At 44.1% G+C, this 17,211-nt stretch overlaps 1 protein-coding gene and 1 long non-coding RNA gene across 11 annotated transcripts in view; one reads left to right on the top strand and one right to left on the bottom strand.

Annotated features, from left to right (window-relative positions):
- The window catches only part of LOC147006613 (uncharacterized), a 62,569-nt gene that overhangs the window by 16,687 nt on the left and 28,671 nt on the right, over positions 1-17,211 (top strand). The window contains exons 2-4 of one of the 3 annotated variants that reach the window (XR_015054719.1): positions 4,161-4,289; positions 4,925-5,039; positions 8,425-8,493. This is a non-coding gene — a long non-coding RNA (uncharacterized LOC147006613). The remainder of the gene's footprint in view (positions 1-4,160; positions 4,290-4,924; positions 5,040-8,424; positions 8,494-17,211) is intronic. The other 2 variants (XR_015054721.1, XR_015054720.1) reach the window with 2 other exon arrangements.
- The window catches only part of LOC147006614 (leucine-rich repeat-containing protein 71-like), a 38,298-nt gene that overhangs the window by 9,960 nt on the left and 11,127 nt on the right, over positions 1-17,211 (bottom strand). For 7 of the 8 annotated variants that reach the window (XM_085868394.1, XM_085868391.1, XM_085868395.1 and 4 more), the window contains 5 exons: positions 13,478-13,561; positions 8,909-9,001; positions 7,453-7,567; positions 1,347-1,438; positions 66-168 (listed from right to left, as the gene is read on the bottom strand). In XM_085868394.1, the coding sequence (XP_085724520.1) occupies positions 66-168; positions 1,347-1,438; positions 7,453-7,567; positions 8,909-9,001; positions 13,478-13,561 (487 nt within the window). The remainder of the gene's footprint in view (positions 1-65; positions 169-1,346; positions 1,439-7,452; positions 7,568-8,908; positions 9,002-13,477; positions 13,562-17,211) is intronic. The other variant, XM_085868397.1, reaches the window with a different exon arrangement.

The following is a 17,211-nucleotide window of genomic DNA, read 5'->3' as shown; positions in this document are numbered from 1 at the left end:
TGCTTGGACATCCATTGTGCTCTCCTCAGTGATGTGCATTGTGAAGATGTTGTGATGAAACGTACCAGTGAGCGTCAGGTTGATGAGGGTGTTGTTTCCTGGATCGAAGATCTGATCGTCTTCAGGGTGATTCAACCGAGAAGTCACCGATTCCAGGGGTTCATAGATCTGGCGCGGGTGAGAGGAGTTGGGGAGGAGAGGTTGTGGGTCCGAGTCCCCCATATATGAGGAGTAAGCGACACGGCGTGTCCCGGAAATTTCTGGTCAAGTGGGTCGTGGCCATCATTTTGCGTCCATCGATAGCTCATCATCCTCCTGCTATGAATTAGCGATTCGTCGCTGGCTTTGACACCAACACATGTTTCAAATGGAGCACCTAATGCCATAAGAGCATTGGAATCCCATCAGATGTGACAAATGTGAATTGTTGGTCCCAGCATGCCGGCTTGATGACAGAAGATGTGTATTATAATTTCCGCCTCCATAACTACCCCGTTTAGAGGAGCGAGATGTTTGTATGTTTTTTTACTTCGTCTGCCTGTCTGGTCGTCAAACAAGATTGAAAATCATTCCAAACATTAAACTTCCTGTTTGTAAGGATGTCATAAAGGACACAAACAACAGGCATGATGAACGAATGTAACGTGCTTGATAAGGCGGTGTGAAAGACACTGCGCCAACGTCCCTCGGACGGACGTTAAAATTCTGGAATTAAAATTATTTTTTTCTGAAATCTTTACAATCTTTATTTTTTTTAGCTCAGGCACCAAAGGTGGACGGAGGTTATGTTTTCACCCCGTCTGTCGATTTGTCTTTGAGGCAGATGTCTTAAAAAAAAGTTGTGCACGGATTCGGATGAAACTTGGTGGAGAGGTTGGGAGTGTGACGAGGACGAATCATTCCGGTTTTGGTGAAGATCCGAATCCAGATCCCGGGACTAAATATTTTTTTAATTTCCAAGGTGGTTCTTCAACATTGAGAGAGGGGGCCAAAAATGATAAACATCATGATATTTCAAAACGTTGTGGATGAGTTTTGATAAAACCAGGTGGATGAGTTGGTTCGGTGACGAGAACAAGCCGATGAGATTTTGGTTTTGGATCCGGATTCAGATCCGGCCTATCAGTAGGCCTATCCGGTCACGTTACTCTTTTGTCTACATGTATATATTGTCGTGACAGGAGTTGTATGTTAAGTGTAAGTAAACAAATAAACAATTAAAATCGAAGTTTAATTGGACGGATTAAGTTCTGTGAATTAATATAGACAATAACCAGGTGATGACATTCGAGTGATTGTCCAAACGGCCTCTGGCCATGCGGAGGTATACTTGAATTGCCTCGTACCTCCGATTCCACTGCTTGTACCGTCCCTTTGTCTTTGGTTCCTGGCTTCGATCCTTGGTTCTTCGACGTCTTCGTCAAATCTTTAGTCGATCCTGGGAGAGGCTCGTGGAAGAGCCAGGACACAGAACAGATCAGGACACAGCATAACAAAGGGAACAACAGCACTCAAGCCTTCAAAATCCCCCATTTCCCCCCCTCCCCACTCCCACTGAAAGTCCTCAACCAATGGGTAGAACCCGAACGCATGGACGCACGCATGCACAGGCGGCTCCTTTTGGAGTACAGAAGATCGATCACTGGCAAAACATTTGTGCCCATTTCTGCACCTGTGAGTTGTGTATTTCTTGTGCGACGTCAAGAGCTCAGTCAGGTTGTTTTTGTTTCCTGAAGAGGTAAACTTTTCTTCGGTCTGAAATCTCAGCTCTCTCTCCATCCACAAATACTATTATCCCCCCTCCCCCCCCCCCCACGCTCTACTTTCATAGAACAATCATCTTGAGGATGTTCAGTCATTCGATCTCCTGGGTCTCAATCTTCTCCACGATCCTTCTTGGGAAAACCACATTTCAAAGTTGGACTCCAAAGTCAGTCTCCACCTGGTCCTACAAAGTACTTATTTAATTGTAGTAAATTTCTTACAGTATGCGATTAGGGATATGTTATCAACTGATTGCACATGTTCCTCTTCACTCTTTTTTTTCCATCATCCACTTGGTCACGTGATTTTTGAAGTTCTTTGCATCAAAAAACTTTATCCGTAAGGCTTTTAGTTCCTTCAATTCATTTTTACCAAGCTGTGTCTAATTAATTATTTATTAATTGTATTTCCATCCCTCACAAGCCGCCACCTCCTCCGTCAGGATTCCACCATTCGCTCATTCGTCTTTACTTGCTTGTGCTTCGGGGAATAAACCCATTGGTTTTACAAGAGCTGAAGGTTCTCGTGTCTCTCCTCACAACCACGTGCGCGCACATTCCCACCATAGTTCGGAACGTCTCCGCAGGAGTTAAGACTGTTTGGGACATCTCGTGGGATTTTAACCTCCCGCCGCACGAGCTCCGCGTTATTTGAGCCGTTGACGCGACAATATGTATAATATGTCATGTGCATAACATGTGTATACAACATGTGAAATATGTGATGTATAGCCTGTGTTTGAGTATCATGTTATCCTGACTATAATTCACAGTCCTGTGTTTGTGTGTTTTTGTTTGTGTTGGTTCGTAACTTGTAAAATCGGAAGATTTTTCCTCAACCATATTGGTCAGTCGATTTTGTTTTTCTGTCTGTCTGTTTGTCAATCGCCAACGGGTCACAATTACAAACCGATCATCATGAAACTTCACTGCATGGTAGAATCTGTCAGAGACAAGAAGCCAATTGTTTTTGAGGTCAAAAGGTCAAGCAACATAGGCCAAAGGTCAACAAATATGTCAGATTTCTAAAATCCTCAATTTTCATCCGATTGACTATAGATTTGAAAAGGATTTTCACATCAGCCGACTGAATTCAACCACCAATTATTATTGAGGTCAAGATCGACCAAAAGGTCAACATAGTCCAAAGATCAACTTCGGTGGGATTTCTGAAATCCTCAATTTTCATCTGATTGACTGGAGATTTGAAAAGGATTCTCACATCAGCCGGACTGAATTCAACCACCAATTATTATTGAGGTCAAGATCGATCAAAAGGTCAACATAGGCCAAATGTCAACAGCTAAGGTGGGATTTCTAAAATCCTCAATTTTCATCCAATTGACGAGAGATTTGAAAAGGATTCTCACATCAGCCTACTGACTTCAACCACCAATTATTATTGAGGTCAAGATCGATCAAAAGGTCAACATAGGCCAAATGTCAACAACTAAGGTGGGATTTCTAAAATCCTCAATTTTCATCCAATTGACGAGAGATTTGAAAAGGATTCTCACATCAGCCTATTGAATTCAACCACCTATTATTATTTAGGTGAATATCGACCAAAAGGTCAACATAGTCCAAAGGTCAACTTTGGTGGGATTTCTAAAATCCTCAATTTTCATCCGATTGACGAGAGATTTGAAAAGGATTCTCACATTAGCCTACTGAATTCAACCACCAATTATTATTGAGGTCAAGTTCGATCAAAAGGTCAACATAGGCCAAATGTCAACAACTAAGGTGGGATTTCTAAAATCCTCAATTTTCATCCGATTGACGAGAGATTTGAAAACGATTCTCACATCAGCCTACTGAATTCAACCACCAATTATTATTGAGGTCAAGTTCGACCAAAAGATCAACATAGTCCAAAGGTCAACAACTTGGGTGGGATTTCTAAAATCTTCAATTTTCATCCAATTGACCTGAAATTTGAAGAGGAGTTGCATAATTTGGTCATTCAATTCAACCACCAATTATTGTTCAGGTGAAATTTGTTTTGATAGATTTTGCAAGTGTTGTGCTCTGCATGACGTTTTTTTATCGTTTGTTTGTCACGCTACTCTTCCTCCAGTTGTGTTGTGAGCTAATTACATCCAGGCTTGCTGCAGAGGATCACCATGACCCCAGTTAATGTGCAGGGATGTTTTTATCTTTGCTGGAGGTCTTGGGGAGAGGGGTGGGGGGGTGAGGGGAGGGGGTGACACTAATTCTCAATGTAAATGTGTATCGTGTAATTTGGCGAGATTCAATAATGCATGGGTTGGAGTGAGAGTGTTTCACTGCGTCGTTTATATTTGACTTGTCGGTTCCCAGGAAGATATTCAAACTCCAATGATACTTTTTTTCCTCCGGAAAATGTTCACCTTTAATGGGAAAAATGTGTTATAGGAGCTGCAATCGGCCTGCACAGGATGCCAATGAACAACACCTTTGACCTGAACACGATGATTCTTCAGTGTCTCGTGTATCCACCACCCGTTGCCAATTATCTCTTGCCTGGCATGCATGAAAAAATCTGTGAGTATGTCATTTGCTTTGACGATGTTTTTCCACTGTGATGGGTTTTGATGTGTGTTGTCATTGCTTGTGCTCATTCCAACAACCAGCAAAGAACCAGTCCTTCCGGATGGGCTAATTCTCCCACTTTTAAGTGTGTTTGCTCCTGCATCCATCTTGCCCACCCCCTGCATCTTCCCCAACCCCTCATTCTTACCTGCATCCCTTGTTTGTCCCTGCAGAGCATCTCACCACCATGACTTGTGTACACATTGTGATCAGTTCACAATGGTCTTGTAAAAGCTAGTAGCACTCTCTTATGCCGTCTATGCCCGCAAATCCTCCACATGGCCTCACCCTTTTGACAGGTTTACAAAACACAATCTTGCCATAAACTTCCCGATGATCCAAAACCACTGCTTTGTCGGTGCACATATTACATACAACTTACCTTTCGACATTTAGCTAATACAGGGGCAGTTCTACGCTCAGCGATGACACGTTCCAAGCTGCTCTGACTGCAATGTAGCTGTGGAACTCTCCACCTCCCTCCCCCCCTTCCACGTAACACATTTGCTCTTGGTGAATGGATTTACATTTTTATGTTTTTGCAAACAAGAGTGAAGATAAATTTTAATTGTATTTTTTTTTTTCAGGCAAGCAAACAGATTGCTGTATGATGTGCACGGTTGGAGATATCACCAAACGTTATGTTTGCATCTGATGAAGGAAATCACATCTATCCTCAAAATATGAGTCAAGCCATAAAGCGTAAGTAAAGGTTTTTCCAGTTGGTGATGGCAACATTATCTCCACATCTCAGTTTAATGATATAAGTTGAATTTGTGTTCCTTTCAAAATGATTTCTTCACCTTCTTAATCAAACGGAAGACCAAATGCTGCATTGGAGTCATCAGACGGAACCTGAATTAGTAAAGGGTAAAGATGGGGGTCATCAGTTGGAACCTGCATAGGATTCGGGTTTCAGCTGCTTCTCCTCTACCCTCAAACCCATCCAGGCACAGCCTAGTGAGCCTCACAGAAACATTTCTGCAAGATTTCACTTCTCCCTCGACCAAGGATCGGCAACCCAAACAAGGAGAAAGCTGTTTCTTCAAATTTGGTCAAAATCCAATTTGTCTTAAGTGCCGAAATGCATTTCACCCCGATTAAAAAAAACACCCTTTTTTATTATCATCCATGTGGTCATGTGATTTCTGGGGATTTGATTATTTTTCGTGATCGTGATATCAGAGAGATCTTGTGGACATGGGAGCCAAACGTCAGGAACCGGTGATTCGGCCATGGAGTTGTATTTCCATCTTCTCTTGTCGATTCTGTTTGTGATTTTGTTCGTAAAACGTGTAAAAAGTTTAGGTTATCTGCAAATGGTTTGAGGACATGGTATTTTTTTGTTTTTTTACTAGTCGAGGCTTGTTTACCCAGGATTGGTCAAAACCGTTGTTGAGTAAGCTTCATGTTCTTGAGGATGTTGAGGATCTGCATGAGAAGGATGTTATAGCTCCGGCAGACAAAGCAGCTAATAATTTTGAGGTGGTTTGTAAAAAGTTTTACATCGAGGATTTATTAAGGGAGTTCGGTCGAGGGAGAGTTACTTTTACAGTGTACGAAACAGCACGTACGTTCCATGTGTGAAGCCTCTCCAAGACGTTATAGCTGAGCATCAGGAAGTTTAGAATAACAATAAATAAATAATAAGAATTTGGTTGTTGTTGTCGTTCAATTTTTTAAAGGAAGTTAATAATTATTTAATCAAACCAGAAGTGCATCATTCGAGTTGATTGGAAAGAGAAATTAATGATAAATCGAGGGCCTGTGTGTTGATTTGTGTGCTCGTGAATTATTGTGTATATTCTGTGTTGGTGACGTCATAATTAGAAAGGTATTTCTGGACAATAGAAGGTTGCATGTGTGTGTGGTTTCTTTCTGTCCTCCATCTCTCTTTCTTTTTCTTTGTCGATGGAGGGGTGAATTTTGTAAATATTTTTTGTAAGGTTCACCTTGCTGCACTTGGATGGGTTTGAGGGTAGAGGAGGAGCGGCCGAAATCCGAATACGATCCGGGTTCCTCGTGATGACTACATCTTTGTCTTGCTTGGGTTCCTCATGATACTCCAGTGCTGTATTTGGTCAGTTATTTGATTTGCGACACCTGACGTCTTATCCACCGACAAGGCCTTTATCCACAGCTGGATGGAGTAGTGCTCTCCCTCTGGGGCTGGCTCCCCTGCCTCACACCTTGCTCAGCTTCGCACCATGGGAACAAAGGCCTTCAAGATTCTTGGAATCTCCCACGATGAAGCTGAAGCTGAGTCCATGTGCTTATCACTTTCATATTGCAGACAGGTCGGTGGTCTCTTTGTCTTCCACCACATCTTTTATGGTCTTGCACCCATTTTCTCCGCATACAGCTGTTCACATTTCTCCACATACCCATTATTTGTCCAAGTGTCCCTCTATTTTGTCCTTCAACCCTGCTGTTTGTGTTTCTCCCCTCTCCCTACTGTTCCATTTGTCCTGTCGCATCCTGATCCACTCAATGTTCCAGCTCTTCCACGAGCCTTGATTGTATGCAAAACAAAAGGTTCGAAGAGGTGTATACCGTCGTCTCTAAAGCTCCTGGGCATCACCATCGGCTAAATATCTTGTGTTGGTCAGATCATATCTCCAAGCGTCCTAACCTAACCGCCACCTCTTCCTCCTTCTGCATGCCAACCTCAACTTTTGTGGAGAAGGCTTTCACCCGAAGTGTCAAGCAACATGTCTCCCCACTATGGACTGGCGCTTCCTATCTTGGCTCACTTGATGTACGTCCCAAACTCTCACCTTGTCAAAGTACTTCTCATTGTAAGTGCATCGCATGTTTGTGACAATGAGCTCATTGTCATCATCATTGAGGCCATGGAGTCTCAAGCCCTTCCCCCAGTGATCAACAAAAGGCTGGTTCATAAGTCATTGATTTCTACTACCTCCTCTCAACATCATAAACAGCATTTGAGGGAACGTTGATGCGTCAATTGCAAAATATAATGTTAAATCTTATTTACGTAACCCATTATTTATTTATTTTTCTGTATTGAGCAAGGCATTCGCTGCATCATCATACTTCTGATAAAATTAAAAAAAATCAATGGGCTCGTTTCCATTGACACATGATATGCTACCTGTCTTGGTACACTTTCGCTCTTCCTTCTTCTTTGTCCCACGTACCGAGGATAAGCTGGCTCTTGCAGCAGCTGAATGTTTCACAGGTGACTTTTCCTCCATGTGAGCAGATTCCTGTGAAGTGGAAACATTCTCAAGTTCAAAGTAATGGAGCACATCTTCACTTCACCTCTTTTTCCAGACCGGTTTCATCGCTTGGGAAGGGTTGAAGAGAGATAGAGGGAGGGAAGAGGGGAGAGGTCGAAGAGAGAGGGAAAAGTCGGGGTCGAAAAGAGGGAGAGGGATGGGAGAGAGGGGGTAGAGTTGGCAGGAAGAGAGAGGGGTGGGTGGGATAGGGGTGATGATTTCTGGCAGATGTGATACCCAGTTTATCATCCATCCGAGGGATGGCACACACATTGATGAATCACCCTGCCTGTGAAACACCGGGATGACAGTTTATAGCTGGGTCGGGATTCTAATCCAGGCTACACAGAGCAAGCATGCATACCTCTTGGTTTCCCGCCATGGTGCGGCGATTCATTATTTTATAACTGAAAATATTTTTTGCTCATTGTTATCAAATAATTTATTTTGCCTTCCCCCCTCCGGTATAGAACTGTGGTATCGCCATTGAAACTTAAACGTGATAATGCTCATCCCACTCCACATGTTTCGATTTACCCATCGATCACATCATGTGGCTTCTGGTTGAATGGTTTGCATTGGTGGGAACAATCGTCCGGGTGGCAGACGGTCAGTTGTTCTTTGCGGATTATGCGGTTTTACTGTGTGAGACATAATCAGCCGCGATGCTCTCCATAACAGTCAGGAGGTGCGTCTGATGTATAAACGACGAATGTGTGGTCATCATTGGTAAGGTATTTATCGGTATGTCGTCCTGATGAGGGCAAATAAGCCCGAAATCCGGATTGGCAGCTCCGTTTGATGTTAAACTGATGTTGACCATGTAATGTTTCTCTGTTTGACAGAGTCGCCGTGCCGAGGCCTCTGGGTTGGAGGTGATGCTTTGGTGTAGGACTATGTCTTGTGGGGATCGGGTGAGTGCTCAGCACACTCCACATGTCTCAATACATCTATATATATATATATATATATATATATATATATATATATATATATATATATATATATATATATATATATAGACATAAATATAGAATTATGTATATATATTTATATACTGTATATAAATATATACACATCCACACACAAAATAAAAAAATCCACACAATAAGTAAATCAAGTGAAAGACTGCTCAAGTGAAAAGAAAGGGGTTAAAGTTGATCAGCATATGGACTCACACACTGACAGGCTAATTGCAATAGCCTTTGCCATCCCTTCAGAAATGGGAGAAGCTAAAAATACCGAAAGTATGTTTCAACCAATATTAACGTACAAAGCAAAATTGAGATCAACTTGACAGCAGAGGTTTAAAAACAAAAACAAACCTACAGATTTTTGTGGCTCTTGCAAACTTTGCTCATGAGACTGAAGATAGCGCCTTTCCACCAGCTCCTCGTGAGTCAAGGCAAAGCGTCTCAAAACCTGTCACACCATGAAGGTTAAATTATCACAACAACAGCAACAACGTCTGGATAACATTGAAATATCACGTTAGTTCAAGAGTGGAAAAATTAACCAGAATGATTGTGAGATGAACAAATGATCTCTGACTTATCCACACACAAAGTAGATGTATACATGAATATGAACAATGCAGAGCCTTCTGGGATTTAAACATCACAGTCGATCTGAGAATGCAGACCCACACACACACAAACACCTCCGAGTTCAAAGCAGAAAAAAGGAAAGCCAAGTGAGCTTTTTAAATCCTGGAAACATCCTGCACGATGTCGAGTGAGTGTTTGCAGTGTTCTGGGGACAAAGAACATTTTTATCTTCCTCAAATGGATTTCTCCAACGTGGGAATAATTTCCTTCAATTCTTTTCCACTGGAAGTGTTGGGAGGAGGGAAGGATTGTGGAGGAAAGAGAGGAATGAGGACCGTAAAGCATCTGCACTCATTCCAAACTGCAGGTGCCACCAAGCTGATATAGCAAGGATCAGATCCAACCTTCCATCACCAAATGGTCTTCATCCAGGACTGCAAAGGAGGGTGAAGTAATCTCCCAAATATGAGGGCATGTCATGTGACTGTAATAAGGAAAGCGAGACCCAACGTCGGTTTCATCACCATTAAAAAAATTTTAAAAATTAATCTTTCCAGGAAAACAAAACAAACACGAATCTGCATTCACTTATACTGTGCTGTACTGTCCACCAAAACACTGTGATACACCAAAGATAGCCGACAATCACACACACGAATGCACAGTCTGGAGAGCCATAACAGGCAGAGCCTGTCCTAAATCAGTCTCGATCTGATATTTTTTTTTTTGGATGATTTCCCAGAACTTGTTTCACCGGACAACCACACCTGTGCAGATGAATCCTCTCTGTATGCGCTCGAGGAAACTGGCAGAAAGCAGCACCAGAACGATGTGAAATGTGCTTTTGAGGACTGTTCCCATTCTATTCATGATACTATCAAGAAGAATTCATTGGCTTTGTTCAGAAAACCTCAGAAACAGGAAGTGTCAAAGCAAGGGAAGAAAATGAAGGTGTTGCAAAACAATGTAGCTCTGTTTGATCAGCTATACATTGCTATGCAAAACAGGGAATCTGATTTGGAAGAGTTTTCTTGCCCATGAGATACAGTCATTCCCTCACTGTCAGATGTTGGAAAGCTTCATCGACCGGGCAGTAAATCAGACTTACTGAAATGTATTGAGCCGTCTGATGAAATGGATCCACCAGGAATATTTGACTGTGAGGTACTGGATGGAGCTGTAATTGTTCACTGCCTTCCAACTCATGGAATTTCTACCTTCAGTGAGTATGCTGACAAAGTATTTATTCCTCACTTACAGAAGCATCCACAAGATACAGGGAGGATAGACATAGTTTGGGACACATATATTTCAGACAGTTTGAAAGAATCTACTCGAGAAAGAAAGAGGAAATGGTATTCGCAGGAAGGTGTCAGATCAGGCAAAGCTACCAGGGAATTGGTTCGGCTTTTTACGTGATCGAGAGAATAAAAAGGAGCTTTTCAGCTTTCTAACTGGCAAGGTTCCACAGTTCAGGCATCCAGAAGGAGCATCCCTCCATATCACATCGGATGAGTTTGTTTTGTCGCTGGGGGTCATCCTTACAAATGGTGGAATGCAATCACGAGGAAGCGGACACGTGGATTGTTGTTCACATACTTCATGCTCTGAAGCAAGGCAGCAAAAGTGTTTTAGTACACACTGTAGATACTGATGTTATCGTCGTACTCCTTGAGAGACTTATTGTTGTCCTGTATGATAAAAGCAGTCCATTGACCTCTGTCAATGAAATGACAGGATTAATTTTGTCAGAGAAATCTTTCAACGGATCGTTTACCACCGACTTAGAATGCGTTGCTTCAACATCTTCGCCGAGGGATATACCAGGCAGGAATTTGGACAACCAGCACAGAAACTCAACAAGTGGTTCCTTCCCCACCAAGATTTTTCCTGGGTTAAGGAGTCTGGAACATGGTTGCCTGTTTGGATCACAATTCCTGAGGTGTCTAAGGCTTGCAGATAATTAATCAGCCGTTCATGCAAAGGGGACTGCACCACGTGAAAACCTCATGAAAAAGCAACACGCCAAATACTCCAAACTGAGAGAAATGTATATCCCGACCTGAAAAACATGACCGCCATCTTGAATTTGGCCATGGTTTTTGTTTCCATCAAAATTAAAATGTTTACAATTAAAATCTTTATGGTCCTACGTCCTGTAATATTTATTTTGTGCCGTAAAATGTTCGACTTAGCCAAACAAAGAGGTAAATAGTCAATAGTCTGGTGTTTAATCAGGTGTGGTGTGATCAAGGCGGCCATCTTGGATTTCGACTGAAGCAGAGGTCGTTTCACGTGGTTCCCCCCCCCCCCCCGAGATTTTGAAGTTATGTTGAACCCTGAGTCGATGCAAAATTTGATGCTTTCATCCGGTCAGTAACGGGATTTCCACCTGGCCACCTGACTATATTTGGGCAGTGTATAGGCAAGTGACAGCTCTATGCACAAAAAAGGCCAAAAAACGTGGGTTACGTGAATGAAGCAAAAACATACGTACTGCTTATAATTCAAAACACCTCGCAGCACTGGAAAATGTGGGGACAGGAATACCGTGCTGTAAATGGTGGGGACTTGTAATGCCCTCTCACACCTGGAGGCGGTGCGACATGATACACATTTACAAAGAGAATTTGTGTTTGTCCCCTCCCCAACCCCCCCAAAACCCCCTCAAAGATAAAAACACCTTTGTGTACAAATTGTGGTCAAACTGGATCCTATGAAGCAAATCTGGATGCAATCAGCCCAGAAGTGGAAGAGTAGCGCGACAAACACCGGTCCGTGGATTATAGTGCACGAGGATACATACACCGCACGAGGCCGAGCTGTGCTGGATGATGTATACTGTGCTGCACTAGGCCGAGCTGTGCTGGATGATGCATACTCTGCTGCACTCGGCCAAGCTGTGCTGGATTATGCATCCTGTGCTGCACCAGGACGAGCTGTGCTGGATTATGCATACTTTGCTGCAACAGGCCGATCTGTGCTGGATTATGCATATTATGCTGCACTCGGCCGTGCTGTGCTGGATTATGCATGCTGTGCTGCACCAGGATGAGCTGTGCTGGATGATGCATACTGTGCTGCACTAGGCCGAGCTGTGCTGGATGATGCATACTGTGCTGCACTAGGCCGAGCTGTGCTTGATGATGTATACTGTGCTGCACGAGGCCCGAGCTGTGCTGGATGATGTATACTGTGCTGCGCTAGGCCGAGCTGTGCTGGATGATGTATACTGTGCTGCACTAGGCCGAGCTGTGCTGGATGATGTATACTGTGCTGCACTCGGCCGAGCTGTGCTGGATGATGTATACTGTGCTGCACTCGGCCGAGCTGTACTGGATGATGCATACTGTGCTGCACTCGGCCGAGCTGTGCTGGATGATGTATACTGTGCTGCACTCGGCCGAGCTGTACTGGATGATGCATACTGTGCTGCATTATGCCAAGCTGTGCTGGATGATGTATACTGTGCTGCATTATGCCAAGCTGTGCTGGATGATGTATACTGTGCTGCATTATGCCAAGCTGTGCTGGATGATGTATACTGTGCTGCACTAGGCCGAGCTGTACTGGATGATGCATACTGTGCTGCACTAGGCCGAGCTGTGCTGGATGATGCATACTGTGCTGCACGAGGTCGAGCTGTGCTGGATTATGTTGTATCAACTTAAAATGCTGTTCTGACCAGCATTGACCTATGATGTATTGTATGTTATGTCCTCTCATATCTGCTGCATTCCGTTCAATAAGCAAATCCGATACTTGAATACTCTAACAATTCGAATACTCTTACACATGTCAACAAACCCACATTCTCATGCACACTCAAACCCTCTCAAACACACACGCATGAAATCCAAACACAAAAACCCCTCAAAGGACAAACGTGAAAATCCAATGACATGCTTGGGGCGGCCAATCACAGAGAGTAACATTACGTGAAGCAAACTTTAACTTACTCTCAGTTCAAAGTTCAAAACTCGATTTCAAATTTTACCGTTTTGTGTGTGGGATTGCTGATGACAATTAATGTGTTTGATCGCTCTACCTACACATACACCTGTCCACGTCCAGTCTCACATGCAAGGTGAAGATGAAACGACGTTCAGTCTCACCATTTGGTTATTGCGGTCACAGGAAGACCCAATTCTGTTCGGGAGAATACTTAACACCGGGTCCACAACACCTGTGCAGTCCCAGAAGATGAAGACCGTTCGGTGGTTGGAACGTCGGACTTGAACCTCGCCTTCTGTGCAGCTGGACGATTTGGTGGGAAGTTCAGTTTTGAATATATGGATCTTCCCAGTGACTTCCAGTTTGTATTGTTTTCTGCGAAAATATGTGCACTTACCTTTGCCAGCTGCTGAGCTCCACGATCCCCGATTTTATTGTAAGCCAAAGAAAGAACAAGAAGGGTGCGGTTCGTTCGGAGACCCTGCAAAAATGAGAAAGCATCATTGTGATTTCCAATACTCCCAAAGAAAGTATTGTCGCGAATTCGCGCCCGCCGGCGTGCGATTGGCCACGTGACTCAAATCGCGGCACGTCGCCCACCGGACGGACAATTCTGTCGTGACCCTCTCGGACTAACGCCGGGAGCTAGTCACGGGTGGGCCTTTCAGCCTCACCACGATCGTGCCAATCGGCCACCCGCGTGGGATAGGGTTGTTCGCCAAACTCGACCTACCTAAGTACCCACGCGGATGGTAAACCGGGCGATCGCACCTCGCCGCAGGTCGACTCCGGACACGGGCCGCTTAAGCGATCCGTTCCGTACTATCGGGATAACCGAGCGGTGTTATCGTCGGCCTCGACGGTTCCGATTACTTATCGGGCGTATTAAGCCCACTACGAACCCTTTACGTGAAGCAAGATGGAGATTCAAACGAAGGAAAGGACGCAGCGAAACGGGGAACAATTCAACATAATGCACTTTATTCACACAGACACAGAGCACACATATACAGCCAAACAGAATCAGAAATGCACATAAAGCAATTTAAAACAACAACAACAATGCAGAGCTACGACCGAATACGCGAACACACGGCAACACTTAAAACAATACGACTTGACGGACGGCGCCACCCACAGACATTTACACCAAACCCCAAAAGAAAATGGAAGTGCGACTTCCCTGATCGCGTCGAGTCCTCCTTTTGCGACCGCAACTCCGAGCCCCTCCGGCGTGGTCCACGAGCTTGTGCTGCGTGTCGCTCGTGTGGTCCGCTCGACCTTACGGACGGGGTTTTGGGGAAACGGACGGGGTTTGTTCGGCGCTGCTTTCCGCGCTCGCGCACGGGGTCCCAGGGCTCGCGCGAGGATCAAAGAAGCAAGGCAGGAACAACAAGCTCGCGACTCGAACCAGAAGACGACCATGAACCAGAAGACCAACATGAAGACCAACCCTCGACCAACCACACCTCGACCAACAACTACTCAACGTCCGTCCTGTCCTCCTTTTGTAGCGCGAGGCTCCGCCCTTCGCTCCGCCCTGTTTTCGGCCCCGCCTCCCTTCGAGCTTCTTGGAGAAGCCTCTCGAAGGGGGGCGTGACCTCTCGCTCCCCCTCCACCCCGCGCCGTGCGGGGGCCGGGGGCGTCAGTCTTGGCTCAGAGCCAGGGAATTATTCCCCCAAAATCAGACCCTCCTTTACATGACCTTTGACCCCTGCTCGGATCGCACCTCTCCCACACCGAGCGTGGAGAATTTCGACAGGAGAAACAGGCGGGAAAACCCCCAAGCATCGTTGTTGGTTTTTGTTTGTTCCCGGAAATCGTAACCGCACAGGGCCTACTGAATGGCGAGTGGCGAAGATGTGGTAGCGTAGATGGTGGAGGTGGCGTGGTTGTAGTGTGGTTGGCGCTGTGGTGGGGATGGCATGGTTGTTGAGATGCTGTTTGTTTGAAATAAAAGATAGAACACAAAAAATGGCTAACTCAAAGCGTCGCAGCCCGGATGGATCACATAAATTCCCTCTATACAACGGGCCTGGGCTAACTACACATGTACTTTCAGAGATATCTCACCTACGGGACCTGGATGGTGGTTTGCGAATTTCCACAACCGTAACAGTATAATAGTATTATCATCATGTGGAAGAGAGCCCATCAGTGCACAACCCATTAAAGGGATGATGTCCTCATTGAGGAGCATCGAGGTGGTTTGATTAAAACTTCAAAGGAAAGGGTCGAACGACAGCTCAAGAGGATATAATCATGTCTAATCGACCTTGGGGATGTGAGAATATTCAAAACCAACAGAGGATGTTGATTGGAACAGTATCATGGTACATGTCATGCAAGAAGCAGGAAATTACGTTTTACTTAAATCAGCTGAAGGTCCTCATCGAGTCTGCTAACAGATGCGGAAGAAGAAATGGGGACTCAATATTGTTACACAGATCATGGAGGTCAACTAAGACTGTTTGAACCAAGAAATGTGTGACTGGCAGTGTCAAAGGCTGCAACAAGTGACTGCAATGGGATATAATCAATGGCCCCAGTTTTTTTTTTACTTTTTCAACAGGATCTCCAGGCTCATGGAGGAGCTGTCACATGATATGTACCTTGAAAGGTACATGTATGATGTAGACATCGAGTATGAGACAACACTCGACCGAACTTTTCTTCACATCAGATAAACACAGCTAATGACCTCAGGAGGAGGTTAATTAACTTCCCCTGTGAACTCTGGGTGCTCATGACGCCACCTTGTGAAGTCTCTTGTCCACCTGCGACCACATCCATAGTTTTTCACCCTCAAAAGAAATGAAACTGTCGATCATTTTATTTTCTGAACAAGATCGAAGTTCGTTTGTGCATTAACTTTGTTCGGATGAAAGTGACGGAGGTATCAGCGTGCCGACTCCCGCGTCCGCTTAATTTTGTCGAACAGTCTTATTCTCATTTTCAAGAAGTTGAAGAGAGAAGAGAGGACACCAAGAAGTTTTTATTTTTATTTCTTATTTTTTAATATTATAAAGAGGATTTTTTTGTTTGTTTCTATAAAAAGGAAGAAAAGGGATTCATTCCGGTGTCATACATATTTCTTGTGGATTTGTGGCCCTGAAAAAGGGCCGTTTGGGTTTGATGAAGCTTTTCAGCTAAACCCTAGGAAATCCTGGTCAATGGTTTCCTCGTCGAAGACGGCACGTAACTCCTTCTCCGAATCAGGGTAGAGCAAGTCCACGTCGCTGTCACCGTCATTTGCAGCCTCCTCCTCCCAAATGATGTCGTCCTCTGTGCCGTCCATGTTTTTGGAGATGCAGCATTTCAGAAATGTTCGCTTGACGATGTCCGACGGTATCTCCTCTTACATATTGACGATCCTGTTGTCATCTGCAATATGAAGGAAGCAGGAGAAACGCCACAATGCCAAGGAACATCAAGAGGTACGAACCACTCCTCCTCCGTCTGCTTGATGATGTCACGCCGTCATCCACAGCTGCATACGTGATACAGTGTATTCGATATAATGCACTATAATGCACTTGTTTTCATTTCCGATTTTGCTGTTCGTAATGAAAAAGTCAGTACCTTCGGCTCCGTTGAAGGGTTTAGACAGGATCCATGATCTGCAGTTGTGAGCTGCAACTCAAATGTCTCAAATAAGTCCCTTAAAATTAAAAAAAGGTATAAAAATAGCAACATTTGGGTTCATTTTCCCTTTATTCAAGTTTATAATTAAATATGAAAGAGAATTCAATTGATTCCATAAACAAAGATGGAACTGGAGAGATCATTGAACACCTTACCCCACGCAATCTTGTGAGAATAAAGGACGTGGGCGGCGGGGTCTGCGAGCGGAAAATTTGATTGGTTGAGATGATGTAAAATCATATTTTGTTGAAGTCCTGTTAAACTGAAGGTTTTTTTGAAAGTGCCAATGAGGCGATTTGTGTTCCACAGTGTTTAAGAACGGCATATCATTCAATTGGAATAAAATAAAGGGTTTTAAAGGTGGAAAAATACATTTCGGAAGTTTACCGCAGTCGATGCAGCGTCTTTTACATCACCTTTAAAAAGTTACATTAATTATATTTTGCCTGTTTGTGTCCTTTATGACGTCCTCAAAAAGAGTAAGTC

Source organism: Eptatretus burgeri, unplaced genomic scaffold, assembly GCF_056783735.1.
Source record: "Eptatretus burgeri isolate ZD-2024b unplaced genomic scaffold, Ebu_testis_v1 Ebu_testis_scaffold_3160, whole genome shotgun sequence".
In the NCBI taxonomy this organism is placed as follows: Eukaryota; Metazoa; Chordata; class Myxini; order Myxiniformes; family Myxinidae; genus Eptatretus; species Eptatretus burgeri.
The sequence above is the reverse complement of the archived record's forward strand: the minus strand, read 5'-3'. Positions and strand labels throughout refer to the sequence as shown.